The 23842-nt window shown below is 52.2% G+C and overlaps 1 protein-coding gene across 1 annotated transcript in view; it reads left to right on the forward strand.

The window, feature by feature from the left end:
- Window positions 1-6535: 6535 nt before the first annotated feature.
- FLT4 (fms related receptor tyrosine kinase 4) overlaps window positions 6536-23842 on the forward strand; it is a 40612-nt gene continuing 23305 nt past the window's right edge. The window contains exons 1-8 of the mRNA XM_057708856.1: window positions 6536-6648; window positions 20778-20874; window positions 21576-21820; window positions 22015-22127; window positions 22252-22414; window positions 22651-22790; window positions 23086-23254; window positions 23550-23667. Coding sequence (XP_057564839.1) covers window positions 6582-6648; window positions 20778-20874; window positions 21576-21820; window positions 22015-22127; window positions 22252-22414; window positions 22651-22790; window positions 23086-23254; window positions 23550-23667 — 1112 coding nt within the window. The 5' untranslated portion in view covers window positions 6536-6581. The remainder of the gene's footprint in view (window positions 6649-20777; window positions 20875-21575; window positions 21821-22014; window positions 22128-22251; window positions 22415-22650; window positions 22791-23085; window positions 23255-23549; window positions 23668-23842) is intronic.

A 23842-nucleotide genomic window follows, 5' to 3' on the forward strand; every position in this document is an offset into this window, starting at 1 on the left:
CTTTCGGATACACAGAAAATTTTTAGAATATAACACACAAAAATGCACAAGAGGAAAAATTATAAAATGTACTACATTAAAAATAACTTCCATACTCTAATGAAAATTGATTTAAAAATAACTAACTCTCATTTACCAAAGACAGTGTTAAAGTAAGGCAAAGGCGAGTCACTGAGTAGATGATATTTGCAACGTAAATGCCTATTGAAGGGTTTGTATCTAGAATACATAAAGAAGTTCTACAGATTAAAAACAAAAAAAGACAACCACAAAAAAAAATAGACAAAAGAACTGAACAGAGACTTCAAAACAGAGAGTGTCCAAATAACCAATATACACATAAATGCAAATTCGACTAAAATTAGAAGACTTCCACTTTCACCATGACAAATTCTCCCTCTGACTATAAACAACTAGAAGAGCATTCAACATATATCAAGCGATGCTTTTCAGGTATTGGACAACAAACCAGGTGAGTTCTACAAATAGTCCAGCTGTCTGACTGGATGAATCAGACAAAGTTTTAAACTTTCTAGATCATGGCACAAGGAAAAGAAACCCAAATAAAGCAGAGTCGACCTGCTGAGTTAAGACAACATAGTTTAGAATTAGGAAGGCCAGGGAGGCTGGAATTTGTGGTACAGAGTTCAGGACAAGATGAAGTTATGCATAAAAAGTACTCCAGAAATCTGTAAATGAGTCACCTCAAGTTTTTGCTGAGTGTCAAGCTGCATTTGCCTTTGCGTGAGGCAAAACTCCAAGAGGCTGGGAAGAAGGCTATGGGCTGAGCAATTCCAAGAACACACAAAGGACTAGAAGCAATAGCCAGAAAGAGACTTTCTTGAACACCTGAGACATTCATTAGAAACCCCAAGATAGTAAAGCTTTAGTAAGATAATACCACATCTCCACAACAAAGCTTAAAAATGTCAAAAGAAACAAGCTGATCTACAAACAACTTGACTGTCTACCAGAACAAATATTAGTGCCTTCAGAGGGAACATAACAAACCCAGACATTCATAAGTATAATATTTAAAATGCCTAACATCCAATAAAAATTACTAGACATGCAAAGAAGCAGGAAAATGTGACACAAAACCAAGAGAAAAACCAGTCAACAGAATACAAACCCATAAATGAGAGAGAGTATGGAATCAGCAGACAATGACTTTAAAAGTCATAAATATGTTGAAGAATTTTAAAAGAAAAACAAATGAACCCAATGAGCATAAAACTAGAAATATATGAAAATATCAAATGGAATCCTAGAGCTTAAAATTATAATATTAGAATTGAAAAATTCACGGGAGGGGTTAAATAGCAGATTACCCGAAGGAAAACCCAGGAACTTGAAAAACAACAATAGAAACTATCCAACGGCAACAAACTAGAAAAAAAGGCTAATGGAAAAAAAACCAACCCAATTTTTTAAATGGGCAAAGAACTTGAATAGACATTTCTCCAAAGATGTACAAATGGCCAATAAGTACAAAAAAAGATGCTCAACATCACTAACCGGGAGGGAAATGCAAATCAACCACCACAAGAAGATACTATGTCACACCCATAAAGGATGGACACTATCGGGGGAGAGGAAAAAATCACAAGTGTAGGCGAGGATGCAGAGAAATTGGAATCCTTGTACACTCTTGGTAAGAGTGTAAAACAGTGCAGCTGCTATGGAAACAGTATGAAATGGTATGAAAATTCCTTTAAAAATTAAAGATAGATTTATCATATGATCCATCAATTCCTTTAGGAATTGAAATCAGGGACTCAAAGATTATATGTGTATATATATATATATATATATATATATATATATATATATATATATATGTCATGTTCCTAGCAGTGTTATTCACAATAGCCAAAAGGTATAATATCCAAGTAGACAGTGATAGATGAATGGATAAAATGTGTTATATATATACTGTATTATATTTATATTTATACATGTAATGGAATATTAAGCCTTAAAAAGTGAGGAGACTCTGATACATCGGTGATCACTGAGGACACTGTGCTAAGTTAAATAAGTCAGTTACGAAAGGACAAATACTGTATGATTCCACTTACATGAGGTACCTAGAGCAGTCAAATTCATGGAGACAGAAAGCAGAATGGTAGTTCCCAGAGACTAGAGGTGGAGGGAATGGAAGTTGTTGTTTAATGGATATCAAGTTTCAGTTTTACAGGATGAAATGAGTTCTGGAGATGGACAGTGGCAATAGTTGAACAACAATGTGAATGTACTTAATGCCACTAAACTGTACACTTTAAAATGGTTACGATTCCCAGGACCTTTTTATCGCTCTTCTTCTGGAACCCCTATAATGAGAATGTTAGTGTGCTTGATGTTATCCCAGAGGTCTCTTAAACTGTCCTCATTTCTTTTCATTCCTTTTTCTTTTTCCTGCTCTGCAGTAGTGACTTCTACTACTCTGTCTTCCAGCTCACTGATCTGTTCTACTTCATTTATCCTACTATTGATATATATATGTACAATGGAATATTACTCAGCCATTAAAAAGAATGAAATAATGCCATTTTCAGCAACATGGATGGACCTAGAGATTATCATACTAAGCGAACTAAGTCAGACAGAGAAAGACAGATATCATATGATATCACTTATATGTGGAATCTAAAAAAATGATACAAATGAACCTATTTACAAAGTGGAAATAGTGTGGAGCAAAGGGAACCCTCATGCACTGTTGGTGGGAATGTAGGTTGGTACAGCCACTATGGAAAACAGTTTGGAGATTCCTTAAAAAACTAAAAATGGAACTACCATATGACCCAGCAATCCCACTACTGGGCATATACCCAGAGAAAACCATAATCCAAAAAGAAACATGTACCATAATGTTCATTGCAGGACTATTTACAATAGCCAGGACATGGAAGCAACCTAAATGCCCATCAACAGATGAATGGATAAAGAAGATGTGGCACATATATACAATGGAATATTACTCAGCCATAAAAAGTAATGAAATTGAGTTATTTGTAGTGAGGTGGATGGATCTAGAGACTTTCATACAGAGCGAAGTAAGCCAGAAAGAGAAAAACAAATACCGTATGCTAACTCATATATACGGAATCTAAAAAAAAAAAAAGGTACTGATGAACCCAGAGACAGTGCAAGAATAAAGATGCAGATGTAGAGAACAGACTTGAGGACATGGGGTGGGAGGGGGTGAAGGGGAAGCTGGGATGAAGTGAGATAGTAGCATTAACATATATACACTACCAAATGTAAAATAGATAGCTAGTGGGAAGCTGCTGAATAACACAGGGAGATCAACTCGATGATGGTTGATGACTTAGAGGGCTAGGATAGGGAGAGTGGTAGGGAGTTGCGGGAGGGAGGGGATATATGTATAAATACAGCAGATTCACTTTGGTGTACCTCAAAAACTGGCATAAGAGTGTAAAGCAATTACATTCCAATAAAGAGCTTAAAAAAATCACAAAACAAACAAACCAAAAACAAAGAAGAAACCACTACTTTATAAAGTTATTAGAAAAGTCTGAGGAAATCTCAATGGACAGTTTGGAGGAAAAACAAACTAAATTAAATGTATCTAAAGCATGCCAAATTCTCCAATACATACAAAAAATTAAAATTTAAACCTAGTTATTAAAAAATGGAAATAGATTCACAGACATAGAAAACAAATTTAAGGTTACCAAGGGGAAAGGGGGGGAGGGATAAATTAGTAGTTTAGGATTAAAATATACACACTATTATATATAAAATAAATAACCAACAGGGACCTACTATACAACAGAAGGAATTATACTCAATATCTTGTTATAACTTATAATGAAAAAAGAATCTAAAAATGAAAAAATATATATATGTAGATCACTTTGCTGCACACCTGAAACTAACACATTTGTAAATCAACTATATTTCTTTTTTTTAATACAAATCTTTATTTTTTTTTACAATAAACTGGATATATTTAAAGTGTACAATTTGATTTTTTTTCTTATTAGTAATGTATATATGGCAATCCCAATCTCCCAATTCATTCCCCCCACCCCCCACCCCCCACTTTCCCCACTTGGTGTCCATATGTTTGTTCTCTACATCTGTGTCTCTATTTCTGCCTTACAAACCAGTTGTAAAAACTATATTTCAATAATTTTTTTAAAATAAAAATTGAAAAGAGATACTACATTTTCTAAGTGTATTTTACCACAATTTAAAAAATAGGAAGGCTAAAAAACAATGAAGAGAGTCTCAGGAAACTATGGGACAATATCAAATTGTTAATATTCATAATATTCATATCATCAAAGTCCCGGAATAGAGAAGAAGAAATAAAGACTTTTCAGATATACCAAAGCTGAAAGAATTCATCACTAGCAGACCCATAGTAAAAGAAATGTTAAAAGAAGTCCTCCAGGCAGAAGGAAATTGATACCTGATGATATCTGATGAAAATATGAGATCACAAATGATAAATATATAATATTTTTCTTTTTATTTAAATATCTTTAAAAGTGACTAGCTTATACAAAAGTAATGACAATGTATTGTGGAGTTTATGATACATATAAATAAGATGAATGAATGACAACAACAGCATAAAGGCTGAGAGGGAAGAATGGAGATAAACTATTGCAAGGTGTTTTTTATTACACATGTGGTATATTATCAGTTTAAGGCAGATTACTATGAGTTGAAGATGTATAACATAAACCCTAAAGTCAGAAAACAAAGAGATGCACAGCAATAGTAACCAGAACAATAATAACCAGAACTGGCAAAGGACTCATATCCAGAATATATAAAGAACTACAAATCAATAAGGAAAAGATAATGGGTTGTACTAAGAAGCAAAAGATTTGAAATCCAAACGGACAATTACAAAAATGTGCTCAAATTCAACATTAATTAAGGAAAAGCTAGTGAAAACCATAAACAGATGCCACTACAAACCAACTAGAAAGGCTAAATTTAAAAATTAAAACAGTATGTGTCCATGAAGATGTGCAGCACAGGGAGCTAGTTACACTGCTGTGGAGCACCAAATGGTACCAAATGAAAAAGTAGTTGGTACCACTTACAAAGTTGAAGATGCATATACTAATAGGGTCACTCCTAGACACACTACCTAGAGAATAGGGCACGTGGACACCAAGAAACATATAAAAGCAGGTTTGTAGCAGGAAAGTTGGAAGCTGGTGACAACTCAAACGTCCATCAACAGTATATGGACAAAGGAACGATGCTTTATCACACAGAGGACTATGCAGCAATGAAAATGCCTGAAATATAGGTCTTCATAGCAGTACACATGAATCTCACAAAAGATGCTGAGCAAAAGAATGTGTGCACGATGAATCCATTTAAATAAGGTTAAAAAACAAGCAAAACATATTTGGGCAATAAAATGATAAAGAAAAGCAAAGAAATGATAAAGCCAGGATTTGGGGGTTAGGGAGGGGAAAGGGAGGGCTTCTGGAAAGCTAGTGCCATTCTATACACCTTGATCTGGGTGGTTGAAACATAGGTGTTTGGTTTAAAATTTACATTTATAATACATTCATATATACTTTCCAGATACTAAAACTAAACAAAAATCGAAAGAAAATCAATACATGGTTGAGGAAAAAAATCTAACTTCATTTATTGGGTTGCCTACTTTACCCAACATTACTTATTAAATCATCTATATGTGATTACAACTTAATATATTCTTACTTGCACTGAAGATTTGGTAACAGTTGTCATCAACAATGGTTTTTGGCAAGGATGAATGGACTTTTACAGGGGGTAGAGGGGAGGGATAGTAAAAGTGTGAATTAAAAAGCAGGAGAGGGAGACAGTCATCCTCACGGGATTTGTTTTTAAATAGGAAAATTCTAGAGACAGTACAGAAAAGAGAAAGGAAGTCTGTGAGAGGGTCGCCAAGTCACAGAGCAAAGTGTCACCTGATAAAAGGACTTATGAATGAGCTCAGAGCAAAACTATTTGGAGGAAATCTAAAGAGGACATGCCTGCAGGATGGAGGTTGGTTATAGTGAGTGGCTTGATCCAAGTGTACAGCCTCCATCTACACCACGTAGGCGGTAAGATAAAGTCTGCCGAATATTCTCAAAGATTTGATATATTGCCATTTTAAATTATATTTATTGCTCTTTTGTTTTTTTCCCTTACTTTGAACATAGTATTTATTGATCGAAGAAAATTACAGAAATATACGTGCGGCCACATTTGGTCCAACCTTGACGGCGGGGTTTGTTCCCTTTTTAGCGCACAATGAAGGACTGGCCGTAGCAGCCCCAGGGCCGGCCTGAAGGGGCTGCGATTGATTCGGAAGTGGGGCAGGGACCAGCAAAGCCAGCGCAAAGCCAGCACCCTCAGATCTAGGCGGGAGTCTCCTTAGGAGGGAGGGCGGGGCTGAGAGGTGCGAGGGCGGCTTTAGATGCCAGGCCCCGCCCCGGGAACCCCGCCCCGGCCCCGGCCCGCCCCGGCCCCGCCCGCGCCTCCCCTGGCGCCCACACTTCCAGCCCTAGCAGCCGCAGCGCATCTGACCCGAGCCGCAGCGGCCGGAGATGCAGCGGGGTGCCGCGCTCTGCCTGCGCCTGTGGGTCTACCTCGGACTGCTCGACAGCCAGCGTGGTGAGCCCTCCGCCCGCGCCAGTGCGCAGCTGGCCGCAAGGGGGGGAGGCTTTCCCTGGGCGGATAGTGGGAGCGCACCGACGCGAGACGGGCGGGGGACAGGGCTCCGGGGACCCTCGAACACGCGGGGAGACAGGGTCGGGAGCCAGGGATTCAGACGCCGGAAGGAGCACGGCGAGTCGGGCCGGGCTGGCGGGGATGAGGAAAGGGCGGGGACGGGGCGCCGGGCTGCACCGCAGCGCAGAGATGGTGTTCATTCCCGACTTCGCTCCACCGTCTGTGGCTCAGCTCCCTTGGCCCTGGGCCCCTTCGCTTGCTCACACGCTTTCTCGTGGAGTCCAGGCACCGCACTGCTCTGTCCTCCGACCCGCGCGCACCGGGGATTGTCCGCCGGCACAGAGGCTGCAATCCCCGCCGGGTCGCAGACCTTGGTGCGCACTTCCAGACGCCTGTAGTCTGCGCTCGAGATCGGTCCTGCGCTGGGAACTCTGGTTGGTGGCCACCTTCCCCAGGCCGAGGACTGCGCGGGTAGGGGCTCGGGATCGTGGGAGATAGGCGCCGTGGGGCAGATTGGGCTCAGGTAAGTGCTGAAACTTGAGGTGAATCTTGAGTCGGCAACTCATAAGTGATAAGGGTGGCAGAAGAGGCAGAAGGCCGGCCCTAGCCCTATGTGAGAGAGTAGGACCCTGCAAGGCCATGCTAAGGATCTTGCATCACAAGGCAGGGCCCGCCAAGGACGGGTCTTAAACACAGGAGAGGTAAGGTCCCGTTTGTGATGGGAACATGATTGGAGGTTGCTGCTGGAGGGATTGGAGGGAAGAGAGTGTGCGGGATGAGTGAGGGAGCAGAGGGGTATGGTGGTTCTGAGATGTCAAAATAAAGTATCAGGAATGAGGGGACGATGAGCTGGAAGCCCGTGCAAGATCTGGCGCCCCTGAAAATCAGAGGAGGAGGGGTCATGGGTCCCCAGTGGTAGAAGGAGGAGTTCTGGGAGGCCTGAAGGGAGAGATGGGGACCTCGCTATTTTTAAACACCGTGGGCTTTGAATGATGGCTTTACATGCTTCATTTCTTTTAATCTTCACAAGGGAGTGTTAGACCCATTTTACAGATGGGAACACTTAGACCAAGGACACGTGTAACTTCCCCCAAAGTCCCTGGGAAGACAGTGGTAAGGGAAATGGTCATCCCAGGTCTTTGGGCTAACAGAGCTCTGTTCTCTGTGCCTATATGGGCTGAAGGGCTGGGGATAGTGGAGGTGAGTGAGGTGTGGGTGAACCTAGGGGGAGGAGGAGAGAGGAAGACATCTGTGTGGCCTTCAAGTCAGGGCAGGTCTGAGCAGAGGGGCTGCCATGTGGCCCTTCCTTGCTCCTCTGCACCCTGACCAGGACCAGGCTGGCACAGGTGCTCAGCATGTGTTGAGTGACTGAATGAGTGTGGGGAGAGAATTGAATGCAGCTGTGGCTGGGCTTCAGGGCTGAGGAGTGGGAGATCCCACCTTGAAGAGACATCGAGCAGGCAGTGGATGTAGTGTCCAAGGCTCAGGAGAGAGATGGGGCTGGGGAGCTGGAGAGGAAACAGAGCAAAGGGTCCAGGTTGGGACCCTCTCCCCCAAGGAGGGGACCAGAGAGGGAGAGGTTTCCAGGGAGACAGGAAACATTCTGCATGCAGGGTGTAATGAAAACCAGGAGGGGCTTGTGTTCTGGTGCTCCTCACTAGAGCAGAGTGGGAGGTGGAGAAGGCGGGGGGATGAGGTCAGCCTTGCAGTGAGTGCAGGTGATTCTTACCAAAGTTGGGCAGTGAAGGGGAAGAGAGAGAATGAAGCTAAGGGGCCCATGGAGGGGGGTGGCCCAGGCTGGACCAGGGCATGGCTGTTGAGAAGATGCCCCATGCAGAGCAGACCATCGCCACTGTTCCTGAGCCTTGCTTGTGTGCCACCCATTTCTGGGCTGAGGAGGACCTGAGGAGCTCCCAGCCTGATGGGGGATGCTGGAGCAGAAGTGCTCCAGTGCGGGCAAGTGTCAGTGCAGCCAGCGTGGGAGGCCATGCGCTGGCAGGTGAGCAGTCTGGCCCTGAAGCTGACCCTCAAAGTTGTGAGATTGGGCCCAGAACCAGACTCTTGTCCTAGCTCTATTCCTAAATTCTTTGCTATATTGCCTGGGCCCCTCTCTTCCTTTCCTTGTGCCTCAGTTTCCCCATGCATAGCAGGGCAACAAGCTGGCAAGCACTGAGGGCCTGTGCTTGGGGCTGGACTTTTTGCCCTAGTAGTGTCCCCATAGAGAAGGGAGGTAGCAAAGGTCACCTCCAACAGGCTTTGTTTCTTGCAGCTTAGTCTAGAGAGAGGCTGCTTGTGCCTCTGAACAGTGGCAGTCAGCTGAAGGTCATGTAGGGGAAGGAGGCAACTGCCAGAAGCTTGGTTGGCCCAGCCTGAGGATGCGGGCACTTGCCATGGGCTGAGCGCACATGACCATCCTAGCTCTTCGCCGTCCCTGCTCCTCAGCCGTGAGCCAGACCCAGGAGTGGACAGAGGCGTGGGGCTAGGGTGGGGATGCAGGTCAGTGCAGGCAGAAGTGGGGGCTAGGCCCATCTCACTTGGTGCCTGTGGATCACCGGCCCCAGCTCAGTGCTCAGGGACTCAAATGCAGGTGCTGCTTCCATACCTAGCATGCCTGAGGCACCGGCTCAGGGTGGCTGAAGGGCTCTCTGCCTCCCCAGAGCACGATGCCCACACGGCCAGGCACGAGACTGGGTAGGAGGTGTAACAAGGGGCCTATCTTGTCAGCTTCTTGCTGTGCCACCCCCACCCTGACCCCCAGGCAGTGGCACCCCAGCCCAGGCAAGGGGACTGCTGTTCTGTGCAAGTTGAAACGTATAGTGTCTGCTCAGGGTGGCCTAGGGAGGATTTGGACCAAGCTCATCCTGAGGGGGCTTCCTGAGCAGGGACACAAACATGGCATCATAGCCCAGGGACAAAAGTGCTCAGTGGCCCCAGTGAGGCCCAGCTGGTGGCTGTGGGCTGCACAGGGTTGCTTCCAGCTTGGGGCTTTCTGGAGGAGTCTGCAGTCTCCAGGGAAGCGGATTCCAAGTAGGGCAAAGACCCCCTCCATGGCCCAGAGGCAGAAAAGTCAGATGGTGCTCAGATGAGGCTAGACTCCTGGGGGCGGAGGCATGGGGTAGAGGAGACAGGCAAGTGGAGGTGGCAGGAGCCAGCAGCACACCTGGAAAGGGGAGGTCTGAGGAGGGAGCTGCCTGGTCAGACTCCCTTGAAGGCATCCCCAGAGGGGTGAGACCAGATGCAAGCCCACAGCAAGGAGGCTGTGGATGAACCCAGAAGATACGCCAGGGAAGGAGGCAACAGGGGATGGTGGAGAGAGAGGGATGAGTGCCAGTCTCTGGCTTAAGCAACAGAATAGGTCATGAAATTGTTTGCCAGATGGGGACCCTGAGAAGAGGAGGATGTGTGGGGAAAGAGGACACACTCCACTGGGGAGGCAGGGCCTCCAGTCGAAGGCAGGAAGGAGGAAAGCTGGGAGCACTTGAATGTGATGAAGCAGAGGGGAATCAGGGAACCTAGGGAAACTAAGTGGGGTCTCAGCAATGAGGGGAAGTTCTCTCTGTCTAGCTTACATCCCTCCTGCTGCCATTTGGGTGTTTCCCCCCATATTGCAGATTTCTCTCTACGAGGGCCTAACCTGTGATACCCCCCCAGAGAGGGGTATGGGTCGGGAGAGGAGAGCCTCTCACACTCCTTGCACCAACCTCTGAGCAAGACACGGCCGACGTGTCCAGCTGGAGCCAGGGATTCCTGAGTTTCGATCCTTTTCAGACACTGGCTTCCTCTGGGATCTCAGTTTTCCGGTCACTCCGAAGGGAGAAGTCTGGGAGCAGGAAGATGCGGGCTTTGGTGCTGGCTGCCGCAGAGGCTGGGTGTGGCCAACAGCAGGCACGCCCCTGCACGGCTCCAGTGCCCCAGGCCACTCCAGTCCCCGAGGCCTGGCTGGGTTGAGGGTGGCCCAGTGAGCAGGCACAGGTCAGGGTGGCAAGTGGGGGAGCCCCGCCACGTGGCCAGCGAGGTCAGCATGGGTTCATGGGAAAGGACTTGTCAGCCACAGGAGAGGACATCCTGCCTGCGTTTCCCTCTTCCTGCGGCAGGAGCCCGTGGCCCAGATTTAGCAGCGCTGGGGGGCCACCTCTGAGCCAGCTGGGCTGTCTGATAACACCACCCGTCCTGTCGCCACAGAGCAGAGCCCTGACCCTAGAAAGGCCAGGGCAGCTGCCTGGCATAGCTGACTGCACCCACAGCTGTGCTGTACTGGGAGCTCCGCAGCTACCAGGGTGCCCGTCCTTCCCCTCTCACCCCCAGGAGGTACTCAGGCAGCCCTCGGTCCCACTCAGCCACTCTAACACTCCCTGCTTCCCAAAACTGCCTCTGTGCTGCTTCAGCAGGACCACGCTAAAACACATATCCGAGCCTTCCTCAGCGCCCCCACCCCCTGGCTCCCCTCGGACTGATGGTACAGGCCCTCCTGCTGAGGTCCCAAGGGCAGCCATACGTAGCCCCGCATCCACTTAGCCTGCACCCATCACATACCCCAGCCTCAGCGCATGACCTTTCTCCTGCTCCAGATACTGTGGGAGGCTGCTCTAAGTGGGAGGGGTCTGCTAGGACAGGAGCAGGGCCTCATTCCCACTCCCTGTGTGCCCTGGGAGCAAAGTATCTAGGCTTTCAGGCAGGTTCAGGGGAATCTCTTATCCTTACCTAACCTAAAGCACCATCCTCAAAGCTACCCTGAATTCTGCCAAATGGAGTTTCATTTGTATGAAGCAGCACTCGTGCACACACACACACACACACACACGCACACACACCTCAGTCTGAAATGGTTAACTAAATTTCTTCACACTAGAGTGTGTGAAGATTTTAGCCTTGTGACATAGGCTATTGTGCCCATTTTGGAGATTAGAAAATTAAGACCAGAGGAGTGAAATGGCTCATTAGATGCTATAGAGCAGCTTTGAGGGAGCTGGCAACTGTCTGGTGTCTGGTGCCAGATGGCATAGGGGCTGAGGGGCAAGAAGGGGCAGGCATGGCAGGTGTTGTCTACAGTCCCCAGGGAAAGCACTAGAGAGGTGGGCATGTGGGATCCTAAATTTCTGACCACCTCATGGACATTTGCACCTTGATGTCCCAGAGAGCTTTCAGAAGCAGGCTGCCACTAGACACATTGCTTTCCCCTAGTCCTACCCCTGGCAGATGTGCCTGCTTCAGTGCAGGACATCTGCACCTCCGTCCCTCGCCACCGAACCTGCCCACACACTTGTGTGCCGTAGCTTTATTCCCTGGAACCACAGAAGGCCAGTCAAGAGCAATCCAGGGCCAAGTCCCATGCTGGGGTGCCACCCTGGAAAGGCTCTCATCCTTGCATTGAGGGACTGTCAAGCCACTGCATGAAGCTATGGAAACATGCAGAGAGGCCCCCAGGAGGGAACCTTTTTAGGTTTTTGCGTGACCCTGGGGCTAGAGTGGGCATCCGGCAAGTGATGAGGGTGACTGGAGAATCATGTGAGAAGATCACATTCCACTCCCAAGCAGTGGAGAGGCAGGAAATGGTTTTAGACAGAACAGGGATTTGTGTTCTAGAAAGACACTCTAAATAACCGCTGGGAAAGGCCTGGATCCGTGGGGAGACACGGGTGTGGGAGCCAGAGGAGGGATGCTGAGGCTGGGCAGGCAAGGAAGGGGCCTGGAAGGGGCAGCCCCGGAAGGTCTAGGGGTGGCACTCGGGCTGGAAGGCATCTGCTGCTAAGTATCTGAGCTCTGTAAGCGCAAAGCACTTTGCCAGGGTGGCAGGGAGAGGAGAGGGGCAGGCCTGGTGCTTCCAGATGCCCTGCCGTTGGTACTGGTTCTGATGAAGTATGGAGTAAATAGCAGCTTCCCATAATCCTGTCCCCCAAAGATAATCTCCGACTAGCAAGTCAACCTTTGTGTCTTAGTGTTCTCATCAGCAAAATGATAAGAATGGTACCCACCTCTGGGGGGACAGTAGAGGGGTATGGTAGGCACAGTGGCGTAGGCTGTGCTGGCATACAGCACGTGTTTGTTCTTGTCTGTTGTCGTAACAGGGTGTACTGGGGAGAGCAGAATTGGGGGATCAAACTGTAGGAGCATTTTTTCATGCCCGTGAGTACCTGTTTGCCCATGTTGTTGCCAACACTGGGGATTCTCTATTCTTTTATTTTATTTATTTATTTTTTATTTCAAGCTCTTTATTGGAATATAATCGCTTTACACTCTTGTGCCAGCTTTTGAGGTACACCAAAGTGAATCAGCTCTATTTATACACATATCCCCATATCCCCTCCCTCCTGTGACTCCCCTCCCCACCCCACCCTGCCCCGTCCTGGCCCTCTGAGGCATCACCCATCATCGAGTTGATCTCCCTGTGTTATACAGCAGCTTCCCACTGGCTATCTATTTTATAGTTGGTAGTGTATCTATGTCTATGCTACTCTCTCATCTATTCTTTTAAACACTTGCTCATCTGGGCTGGAGGACACTTCTGTGCCCCCTGGCTGTCCTCCTCAGTGGTGGGTGTGGTCGAGGTCTGAGTGGGGCGGGAGGGGCACCTGGCAGGAGACATCTGGGAAGCAGAGCCCCCTAGGGCTGGAGCTCAAGAGAGCTGCCAGGGAGGGTGGGGGAGCTCAGAGATGGGCTCGAAGCCCTGGGGCTGTGCCATCTCCAAGAGGAGGGAGCACACCTTGAGCAGGGCTGCAGGTAAATGAGCCAGCCCCGAGTCTAGGGCTGGGCCTCATTGCCCCACACCACGCTCCATGTGTTCCACCTACCTGACAGCCCAAGGTCACCTGGTCTTTGCACACATCCCTCTGCCCTCTGTGCCCTCCTCCTGGGCCAGCAAGCTCCTGTTCAGTCTACAAAGCCCATTTCAACTCACACGCACACTCCCTCCCACTGGCCCGACTTTCTCTGACCACCCCCCCACCTTGGCACAGTGACCACAACACAGAGTCACAGTGCGATGCAACAGCTGTGACATGCAAAGCACTCAGCAGGCAGTGACAGAGAGGGTCTCAGTGTGCCCCAGCCAGCAACAGTTTATTCTTACAACGGTTCTTAGTGTGGTATTATGTTATTTGGGGTCTTGGGGACAAGTCTCATTTCACAAGCTTGGAAGGGGGAAGTGACTTGCCCAAGGTCATACAGTCAGAGGGACATAGCAGGGCATGCAGCTTGGCTCACGGAGCTCTGAGCACTCTCTCTGAACAGCCCTTCCCATCTCAGCCCTCTCAGTCCTGTGGGGTGGGAGGTGGGAGGACTGATGGACTCTTGCCCTCACCCCTGACCGCTGGAGGCACAGAGGCTGCTATCCAGGTGGGCATGGGGGCAACTCCAAGACAGAACACCCCTGAGCCTACTCCCAAGGTCTATGCACAAGCCGGGCCCCAAGAGTGAAGGGAGAGGGCCCTAGAGCAGGCTCCCCAACTCGGCCCAGCCCTGGGACTGATGCATGGAGACACCAGCCTGGCCTCACCTGCTGCCCAATGCTTTCCCTTTGGCTTGCCTTTAGTCTGCAGCCACGCGCCTGGCCCTGGCTGCCTCTGTCTTCCAGGGCACAGCTGCTAAGGAGAGTGGGAGCCAGATTAGCAGGACTGCCATACAGCCCTTGTCACCCACCGGGTGACCATGACAGGGCTTGAAATAAGAAATTGCCAAATGCAAAACCCACTGCTGCTACACTCTGCTGGAGCATGGAGGGGCATCCCTGAGCTCTCAAACCCTCCTGACATCATCTCTCAGTTGGTTGTGCTGGGCCTGAGGACAGAGCCATGGGCCAATGACATCCTGGCCTCCAGGAGCCACCCAAAGATACAAAGCTTCCCTGCGTGGTGGGTGAGGGCCTGGTGTGCTCAGCAGGGGGACACTGGGTGTGGCTGGTATCTTGCCTGTGTAGCAGAAGCATGGGGAGGTGAAGCTGGCCAGAAGGGGGGCCTGTTGGAGGCCAGGCCAAGGGTGTTCACACCTCCAAAGGGCCACAAGGAGCTGTGAAGGTGTCCTCTAGGCTGAGGGACAAATTGGAGGCCAGGAAGGAGACTGCTAGGGAGCACAGAGGTAGGGAGAATGGCACTTGGAGTGGCAGTGGGAGAGAAGGAGATGGAGAGATGTGAGGGCTGGGTCCCAGGCAGGGATGGGCCTGGATCGGCCAGACTTGGGCTCCTGCATAGCTGCTGGGTACCACTGATGTGGAGCCTGGAGACTCAGTTTCCTCACTGCTGACTGGACTCATGACCCCTCCCTCCCTCCCAGGCTGTGATAATCAGGTGAAGCAGTGACTGCTGGGCTGTGGTCAGTACCTCACCCACAAGACTTCCCACCTCCCTGCCTGCCCCTCACCCAGGATCTTGGTGTGCTGTCCCACAGCCAGTGCCTGTGGCTGATCTCAGGGCCCCACTGCTCAAGGCTGCTGACAGCACAGAGAAGAGGAGGTATGCACTCTGGCCTCCCTGACCTCGGCCTGGAGCCTGCCCCGACCGCTTTGCTCAGGCGAGGAGGCCAGGGCCGCTGTCCAGGGGAAGGAAGAAGCCAGTTCCTGGGCCAGGAACAGGAAGGCAGGGGGAGTGCGGCAGAGGCCAGGATGACAGTGCTTCCTGCTTCGGGAAGGGAAGGACAGCAGGGACAGACAACAGCCAGGCAGGAAGGATGGGCCTTCTTTGGGGCTTCAGGTGGGGGCTGGGCAGCATGGAGCCTCTAGGCATGGCAGCCCAGGCCTGAGTCTGCCCCAGCTGCAGAGCAGCCTGGGGGACACATGGTCACCAGGGAGCCGGGCCTTTAAAGCTGAAAACATCTTTTCCAAAGGAACAACAAGGTTTGACACAGTTCCAACCCAAAGGAAGACATCAGAGGTTTGTTTAGCCAACTAGTCAGCCATTCATCCATCTTTCCATCCACCCATCCTTCCATCCATTTTATCCATCCATCCATCCATCCATCCATCCATCCATCCATCCATCAGCCCATCCAGCTAGCCATCTTTCCTTCTATCTTTCCACCTGTCCATCCATCCACCCATCCTTCCATTCATCCACTCATCCATCCATCTGTCCATTCATCCATCTGCCCATTCGTTTATTTATTCAGCAAGGATTTATGGAGCCTTGACTCTGTTTCAGGTGCAGTGCTAGGCATGGAGTGGGGTAGAAAAAAGCACTGTTTGGGTCTTTACCCCATTGAAACTGTCTAGTAGAGGAAATGGAAAAACGTAACTTATATAAATGAGTAAATAACAATTACATATTGTGACAAGGAGAATGAAATAAGCAACCAGGAGGTTAAGGTGGAACTTAAAAGAGCACTTAGGTTTTTGATGGGGGGGATGCAGGTGAGGCCTGAAGGTGAGAAGAAGCCAGCTGTGCAAGGCATGTGAGAGGAGGCAAATCAGAGGTGTGTGTAAAGGCCCTGGGCTAGGAAGGAGCATGGCATTTTATGGAACACCCTGGAGGCCACGGTGGCTGGAGGACACGAACAGGGCATAAGAGTGGACCAAGTGGGTGTGGAGAGGGGACGGGGCCAGGCCATGGTCAGAAGTGTGGATTTTCTTTAAAGTGCAGTGGAAAGTCACTGACAAAATTTAAACATGAGCGCGATTTGGCCACTTTGTGTTATTAAACTATCACCATCAACTTTGTGAGGGACTGGAGGAGGGCAAGAGGGGGCCAGGGGGCCACTTTGAGGGCAAGTGCAGGTGGGTAATTTCCCGCAGGAGAGCGGAGGCTGGCTCTGGGATGCTTTGGTGGCGGATGGATGGGCCAGGGTGGGAGAGGTGGGCACCCACAGGCACTCCCGTTTGGGGAGATGGGAGCTATCAAGGGGAAGCCTTTGGTAGGGGTGGAGAAAATGTGTCTGGAGTTCAGCATCAGAAATGTAGAACTCAAGGTGTCTGTGGGGTGGCCAAGTGAAGTGGCAGCTGGATACTTAAGGCTGGAGTTGAGAGAAGGGGTCTGGTCTGGAGGTAGAGATTTTGGAAGTATAGGGACGCTTAGGAGAGAGACTGGTAGAGAAGAGAGCAAGGAGCAACAGCATTTAGTGTTGGCCAGAGGGGATGGAAGACAAGGGGAGAGTGAGCTCACGGAAGCTAGCAGAAGAAGGAACAGCTCTCCTCCCTGCCCTGGAGTGCCGCCTGCAGCAGCACAGAGGTCACAGGATACCCTGACCAGCGGCTCCATGAAGCAGGGGAAGGGGCTGCGCCCTGTGGGAAGATGAGCAAACGTGAGGAAGAAGATGGAGCAGAGCTTTTGCTCTGAATGGGAATAGGAAAGGGGAAGGGAATATAGGGTCAAGGACTTGGAGAGTTTTTGTTTGTTTATAAGTTGGGAGATGATTCCATAGAGAAAAGAAAGAAATTATCTGCAGTGGTCAGTTTTGGGGGATGGGATCCCCAGCATGATGGAGGGCATGGCCTTTGGAGCAGGCATGTCAGAGAGTTTCCAGGGCCTAGGGCAGGGGTGTGGGATTTGGATGTGGGAAGATGAGGTATCTCTCTCTGATGGCTTGACTTCATTAATGCTGAGAGTGAGGGAGGAGGGAACACCTTGAACTTCAGCCTGAGGGCTATTTAGGGTCTGCCAACAGGAAAAGAAAGGGGGAGGCAGCAGCACAGGGCTCTGGCTTTGGGCTGCATGCCGACCTACTGAGGGACACGGGTGCTGCAGGGTTGGGGTGGTGGGCAGGGTCAAGGGAGCATTCCGAGTGACGGGTGATGGGCCGCACGGTGCCGAAGAGGGGTGAGGCCAGGAGCAGGCCGCCTTGCTGAGAGGTCCTTGGCCTCAGAGTTTGGATGAGGTTGAAGAACTTAGCAGTGGTGAGATAGGGGCACCTATCAAGAGGCAGAGGAGGCAGGGAGAGAAGTACAAGAAAATAGGCACTCAGGGATGGCGCAGCTTCTGGTGGGGCCCAAGTCCAGGGTATGCCCAGGAAGTGAGGGGCTGAGGGGGGGACGGAGGACAATGGAGACAAGGACCGAAAAGGCCAGGGTGCTGGTGACTCACCCGTGTGAATGCTGAAGTTATGGGGAATGGCCTGAGTTGGGGTGGAGGGGCCTGAAGAGTCAGGAGCAGAGAATGTGGGGAAGTGACCAGGACAGCAGCTGATGACAGCTTTAGTGGGGAGTGGGTGGTGCTGCTGGAAAAGGGGAAGTGACTGCAAGGAGTTCTCTGATGTCACCCCAGGGGCAGTGATGTCCTCAGAGAGCCAGGTTTCAGTCAAGGCAGGAAGGATGGAGGAGGCCAGTGATGCCTCCAGTGAAGACTACTGGTCACTCAGGGTCCAGCGGACATGAGTGAAGAAATGAGTGCTGTGGAAATTCTGGACACGTGGCAGCAGAGGAAAGGCTCTCTCAGATGGGCGAAAGGGTTGGCAAACACTGTGGGTGGTCCTCCATTTGGCACCATGATGCAGATGCTTCCTTTGATGGTATGGTGACCTCTAGGGAGGAAGCTCCTATAGGCTCCATCCCCCATCTGTCCACTCAAGCCACCCACCCTCCCACACATCCATCCATTTATTCATCTGATCATCCGTCTTCCATCCTACCGTTCTTGAATCCATCCCCTCAGTCTCTGGTGTGCACCTCTTTTGTACTAAGGTTAGAAAGATGAGTAAAATACAGCCTCTGTTCAGATGTGGCCAGAAAACCACAATTGAGTCCAATAAGTGTTCTAACAGCATGAGGCTTGGAAGCCAGAGCTGCCCGAGTAACAGGGACTGCCTCATAGAGAAGAGACTCATGAACTAGATCCTAAAGAGGGAGCTCCACGGGAGCGAAGGAAATACAAATGTCCAGGGCAAAAAAAAATGAGTAGTCAGAGACGTCAAGATATGAAAAACCTGGCACTTTGGGACAATGGTGAGAGGTCTGTGGCTCTCAGATGTGTCAGGAGTTGAAGCTGGAGAGCACGGGAGTGGACAGAAGGGAGAGGCCTGGGGTCCCCCACTTTATCTTGGAAGTAAAGGGGAGCTGTCCAAGGAAGCTGGGCCGACCACTGCCATAGCTCTGTTGTCAGGGGTACCAGGTGTGTGCCCTGGAGGAGAACCCCGGAGAAGGAGACCCTTGATTGGCCTCCCCAGGGACCCCAGGGCAACGCTGCGGACCTCACCATGGGGCGTGCGTGACCCAGGGCAGGTGGGTCCTGGCCGCTACACCTCTCCTCTTGTACCCACCTACCAGCCTCAGGCCTGACTCCTGAGTGGTCCACTGGGAGAGCCAGTTCTTTCATCCCCTCACAGATCCAAACCCAAGTCCATCATCCCCCTCACCCCTTCTGTAGCTCAGAGGCCAGTTTGCCTGGCATGGCTTTATTTACTTTCCACTGCCTGGAAAATCCTACTTTGCTTTCAAAGCCCATCTTGGAGGTGTCCTTCTTGGATTCCTCCCTGGGCCCTCACCACCAGAGGGGAGGCTCCCCGCTGTGGGGCTCCTCCACCGCAGCCGCCCCAGGGTACATGGTGGGGAGGTGTGATACGGGGCTGGTACCACCCTGGGGAGGACTGGACCTGGTGGCAGAGCCCAGGTCTGCTTTCCCAGCTCAGGGCCCCAGGGTGGGGCTGCTGCCCTGAGTGCCAGGAGGGGGTGCACTGGATTCAAGCTAAGGAGAGACTTCACAGTGGTCACGGCAGCTGGCCAGAGGAGGGGCTGCCTCCTTAGGGCTGCGGTAGAGGCCAGCTGGAGGGTCTCAGTTTCTCTGGCTGTACTAGATACTAGTGGGATTACATGCTGGATGAGGGCCTTCTGCCTCTGACCTACAGTGGTGTGGCACCCAGAGAAGTTAGGCCAGCAGGAGGCACATAAGGGAGAGGCCGGCCAGGCCCTGGCAGCTATCTTGTCCGTGTGATGCCAAGATGAGAGCTTGGTGTGCAGAGTGTGCTGTCCTGGTGCTGCTTCCTGAGGCAGCTTGTAAGGTGGTGTAGAACCAAGTATGGTGGGGCTTCCCCTAGGCTCTGCCTCCCACAGTTACCCACCAGGGCAAGACCCCGAGCCAGGGAGCTGGGCTGGGAAGGGCAGAGGAGCTGAACCTGTGGCGCTGGGGGCTGGGGCAGGAGAGTGGGCTGTGCCCCCCAGGAGGACAGGGACTCGGGGGAGGGACAGGACGCAGCCCTGGGCCTCCAGCCACATGGTCCTCTCTTCCTGTTGTCTCAGGATGGTCCTGGCAGGATGCATCTGCCAGAGTTCCAGGTCCAGACCTCCCCTGGGGCTGCTCCCATCCTCCCCCAGGATTACACACACACACACACACACGTTCACATGCGTGCACACGCAGACGTGTCAATGACACATGCACAAAGTCACACACACCACTCATATATCCGTCTTATAAACATAGATCTACCCGCACGGATACAGAGACAGCACACACGTGCACACTGTCCTGCTGGGAGGAGGCTGGGGAGTAAGGAGCCGCATGGGCTGCAGGAGGGTTTTTAACCAGGCAAGGCAGTTATTTGTTTGGGGATTAGCTCTGTTGAAAGATGGGGTGCTGAGGCAGGGGGAGCAGAGAAAGGGGAGCTGAGGCAGCCAGAGGGTGCCTCGGGGGTGAAGAGAAACTGATGGGACCAAGGGCATGTGAGGTGGACTCCACGGGACATGGCACAGGGCCAGGGCACAGTCAGAATTCCGGGGAGAAACTGAGGCCTCAGTTCTGGGTATGTCTGGGGGTCTGCACTATGCAGGACCCCCTCCCAAGCAGTAGCTGTGCATCTTGTGGGAGGGTCCTCCAGGCCGAAATGTGGGGGCTGCAATGCCGAGGAGATGCGCTCCAGGCCTCCCCCAAAGTACGATGAGGCCTGTGGTCTCCCCTCTAGACTTCATGTTGGCGACTCTCCTCCTGTGGGGCTAGGGGTCTGGGTTCAGTCCAGGCCTCAGTCAGGGCTCCCTTGGGGCTGGGCCCAGTCTGCAGCTAGGAGGCAGCCTGCAGTGGTGCTTACCAGCTGTCGTGGGGCCTTATAGGTACTGCTCAGGGCTGAGAGCCTAGGCGGCCCCTGCCCTGGGTGCGGCCCATCAGTGCCAGACTGATGTCATCTGGTGAACTCATGACCCAGCCTAACCCGATCTCCCACCCCAGGCCTGACGAGTGGCTACTCCATGACCCCCCCAGCCCTGAACATCACGGAGGAGACACACGTCATCGATTCCAGTGACAGCCTGTCCATCTCCTGCAGGTATTCAGCCCTCAGCCAGGGGAGCAGGGGCCTAGGTCCCTCCTACCTGGCAGGCCAAAGAGACTACAGAAGGGCGAGCAGATGGTGGCAGAGAACCCAAGAGGCAGCCCCTCCCCAGGGCAGAGAGGCTTTGAGGCTTAGGGGTGCTCCCAGGTGGCTTGACTGTAGGTACCTGGAGGCATAGACCATCCCCTGCCCTGCAGACACAGGAACCCTGCACCCCCGCCCCCCATTTCACCCACACCCACTCCTCATAATTTCATATGGACCACAGGTCAGTCACCCTATGTCCACCCTTGGGTCACCCCACAATGGCCCCAGGCTACCCCATGCCCATCCCCAGGTCATCCTGCATGGACCCCAGGTTGCCTGCACCCACCCTCAATCACCCTTCCCTGGCCCCAGGCCCACCCACACAGACCCCAGCCCTGCTATCTTCCCTGAAGCCGCAGTTATAATCTGAAGCTCAGGCTTCCCTGCAGGATAACCTGCCGCATGCAGGCCCAGGAGCCAGGCAGAGGCCCCAGGGGGCTCAGGGAGCACCCTGTCCCGGGTTTGCGGTATGCGCCCAAACGCTGGTCTGCCCTGACCTCTGGGTGAGATGAGCTACAGGCAAGCCTTTGCCCCTGAGGAGGCTCCACCGGGACGGTCTCCCAGGGCTGCAGCCTGGGCCCCTCTTGACCTCCTGCATTCTCTGCAAGGGGGCAGCACCCCCTGGAGTGGGCCTGGCCAGGGGCTCAGGATGCACCAGTCATGGAGGAGAAGGACGGCGAGGACACGGGGATCGTGCGAGACTGTGAGGGCACAGATGCCCGGCCCTACTGCAAGGTTCTGCTGCTGCAGGAGGCCCACGCCAATGACACGGGCAGCTACCACTGCTACTACAAGTACATCAAGGCTCGCATTGAGGGCACCACTGCAGCCAGCACCTACGTGTTTGTGAGAGGTGAGGGAGGCCCAGCACCCGCCTCCACGGCCGCACAGAACCCATGGGCAGAGTCCTGGGTCCTGGAGGGGTAGCTGGCACCTGCACCTCCACCCCCAGCCTTGGGACTCCACGGGGCTGCCTGTGGCCCCAGACCTGGGCAGAGACCCCCTGAGGCCCACCTTCCGCTCCCACAACCTGGCCCCTCTCCTCAGATTCGGGGCAGCCGTTCATCAACAAGGCAAACACACTGCTGGTCAACAGGAAAGACTCCATATGGGTGCCCTGCCTGGTGTCCATCCCTGGCCTCAACGTCACGCTGCGCTCGGTACAACCCCGCCCCGCCCCCTACCCTGGATCGGGTCCTCCTGTCCTGTCCCTGGGGAAACAGCTGCTGGTCTGGCCGAGAAGAAGGGGGCAGCCGGGCGCTGACAGCCACCGTGTCTCCACAGCAAAGCATGGCGCTGTGGCCTGATGGGCAGGAGGTGGTGTGGGACGACCGCCGAGGCATGCGGGTGCCCACGGCCCTGCTGCGCGACGCCCTGTACCTGCAGTGTGAGACCACCTGGGGCGGCCGGGCCTTCCTATCCAACCCCTTCGTCGTGCACGTCACAGGTAGGGGCTGCCTAGGGCTGCGGGGCCCTCCCCGAGCGACCACTCCCCACGTCTTGGGAGGAGAACTGCAGGAAGAGGACAGGGACCCCGCTCCGCCCCCCCCCCGCCCCCCACAGTTCCCAGTAATGGGGCTATAGGTGCCACGGTTTGGCTGCTCTCAGGGGGCACCCTGTGCCCTGTACTCTGTGCGTGCTGTCCTACAAGGGGCATGGGGGTCACTGTGCGTGTGTCACCAGGCAACGAGCTCTATGACATCCAGCTGTTCCCCAAGAAATCCCTGGAGCTGCTGGTTGGGGAAAAGCTGGTCCTGAACTGCACTGTGTGGGCCGAGTTCAACTCGGGTGTCACCTTCGACTGGGACTATCCAGGGAAGCAGGTGAGGTCAGCAGCCCTGCCAGGGGCTGTGCCTAAAGTATCCCCAGGAATCCCCATCACTGTGCACACTCGCCCTGGTCTGGCACACACTCACCTCTGTGTACAAGAGGTGAGGACTCAGTCCTGCCCCAGGAGCCCCTGTCTGATAGGGAGGTTTTCCTATCCCAAAGAAAACTCTGGGTCTGGGTCCAGGGCTTCTGGAGCTATCGCTGGCTGGGCTGGGGTGTGTGCCTATGGGAGTCCATTCTGCCAGAGCCAGCCTGCTCTAACCCTGTGCTTCCCCTGGTCCTGGGCAGGCAGAGCGGGGTAAGTGGGTGCCAGAGCGGCGCTCCCAGCAGACTCACACGGAGCTCTCCAGCATCCTAACCATCCACAACGTCAGCCAGCGTGACTTGGGCCCATACATGTGCCTGGCCAACAACGGCTTCCAGCAGTTCCAGGAGAGCACTGATGTGATCGTGCATGGTACGGCCTGCGAGGTCATGGTACCCAGCGTGGCCTGGGCGAGGTCAGGTGTCAGTCGTCAAGCCTGGGGAACAAGGGTTCTTGTGTAGTGTGGGCCCAGGGTCATAGGTCACGGTACACCTGAGCAGTGTGGAGTCCAGCCAGAAGGAAGGGAGGGCCGTGAGTGGATGGACCGCCCAGTTCCCACACCCCAGAGAGCAGGACATCTGGCCACTGGGAGTGGCTGCACATCCCTGGGTGGTGGTGGGTCAGTGATGCTGGCCCTGGCTTTACCCTGATGCCCCCCGTCTGGCAGAAAAGCCCTTCATCACCGTCGAGTTGCTCAAGGGTCCCGTCCTGGAGGCCACAGCAGGAGACGAGCTGGTGAAACTGCCCGTGAAGCTGGCAGCATACCCCCCGCCGGAGTTCCAATGGTACTTCCCTCGCTCCTGTCCCTCACTACCCACCAGGTCCAGTGCAAGAAAGGACCACAAGGAGGGAAGGGCAGCATTCTCCCCATCAGGGCTACTCCCTGAGACCTCGATAGGGACCTGTCCCCCCCATCAGGGCCTGCACCCTGGCTGGGGAACCCCTATAAAAATTCTAAGG

This window comes from Hippopotamus amphibius, chromosome 15 (genome assembly GCF_030028045.1).
Source record: "Hippopotamus amphibius kiboko isolate mHipAmp2 chromosome 15, mHipAmp2.hap2, whole genome shotgun sequence".
Lineage (NCBI taxonomy): Eukaryota > Metazoa > Chordata > Mammalia > Artiodactyla > Hippopotamidae > Hippopotamus > Hippopotamus amphibius.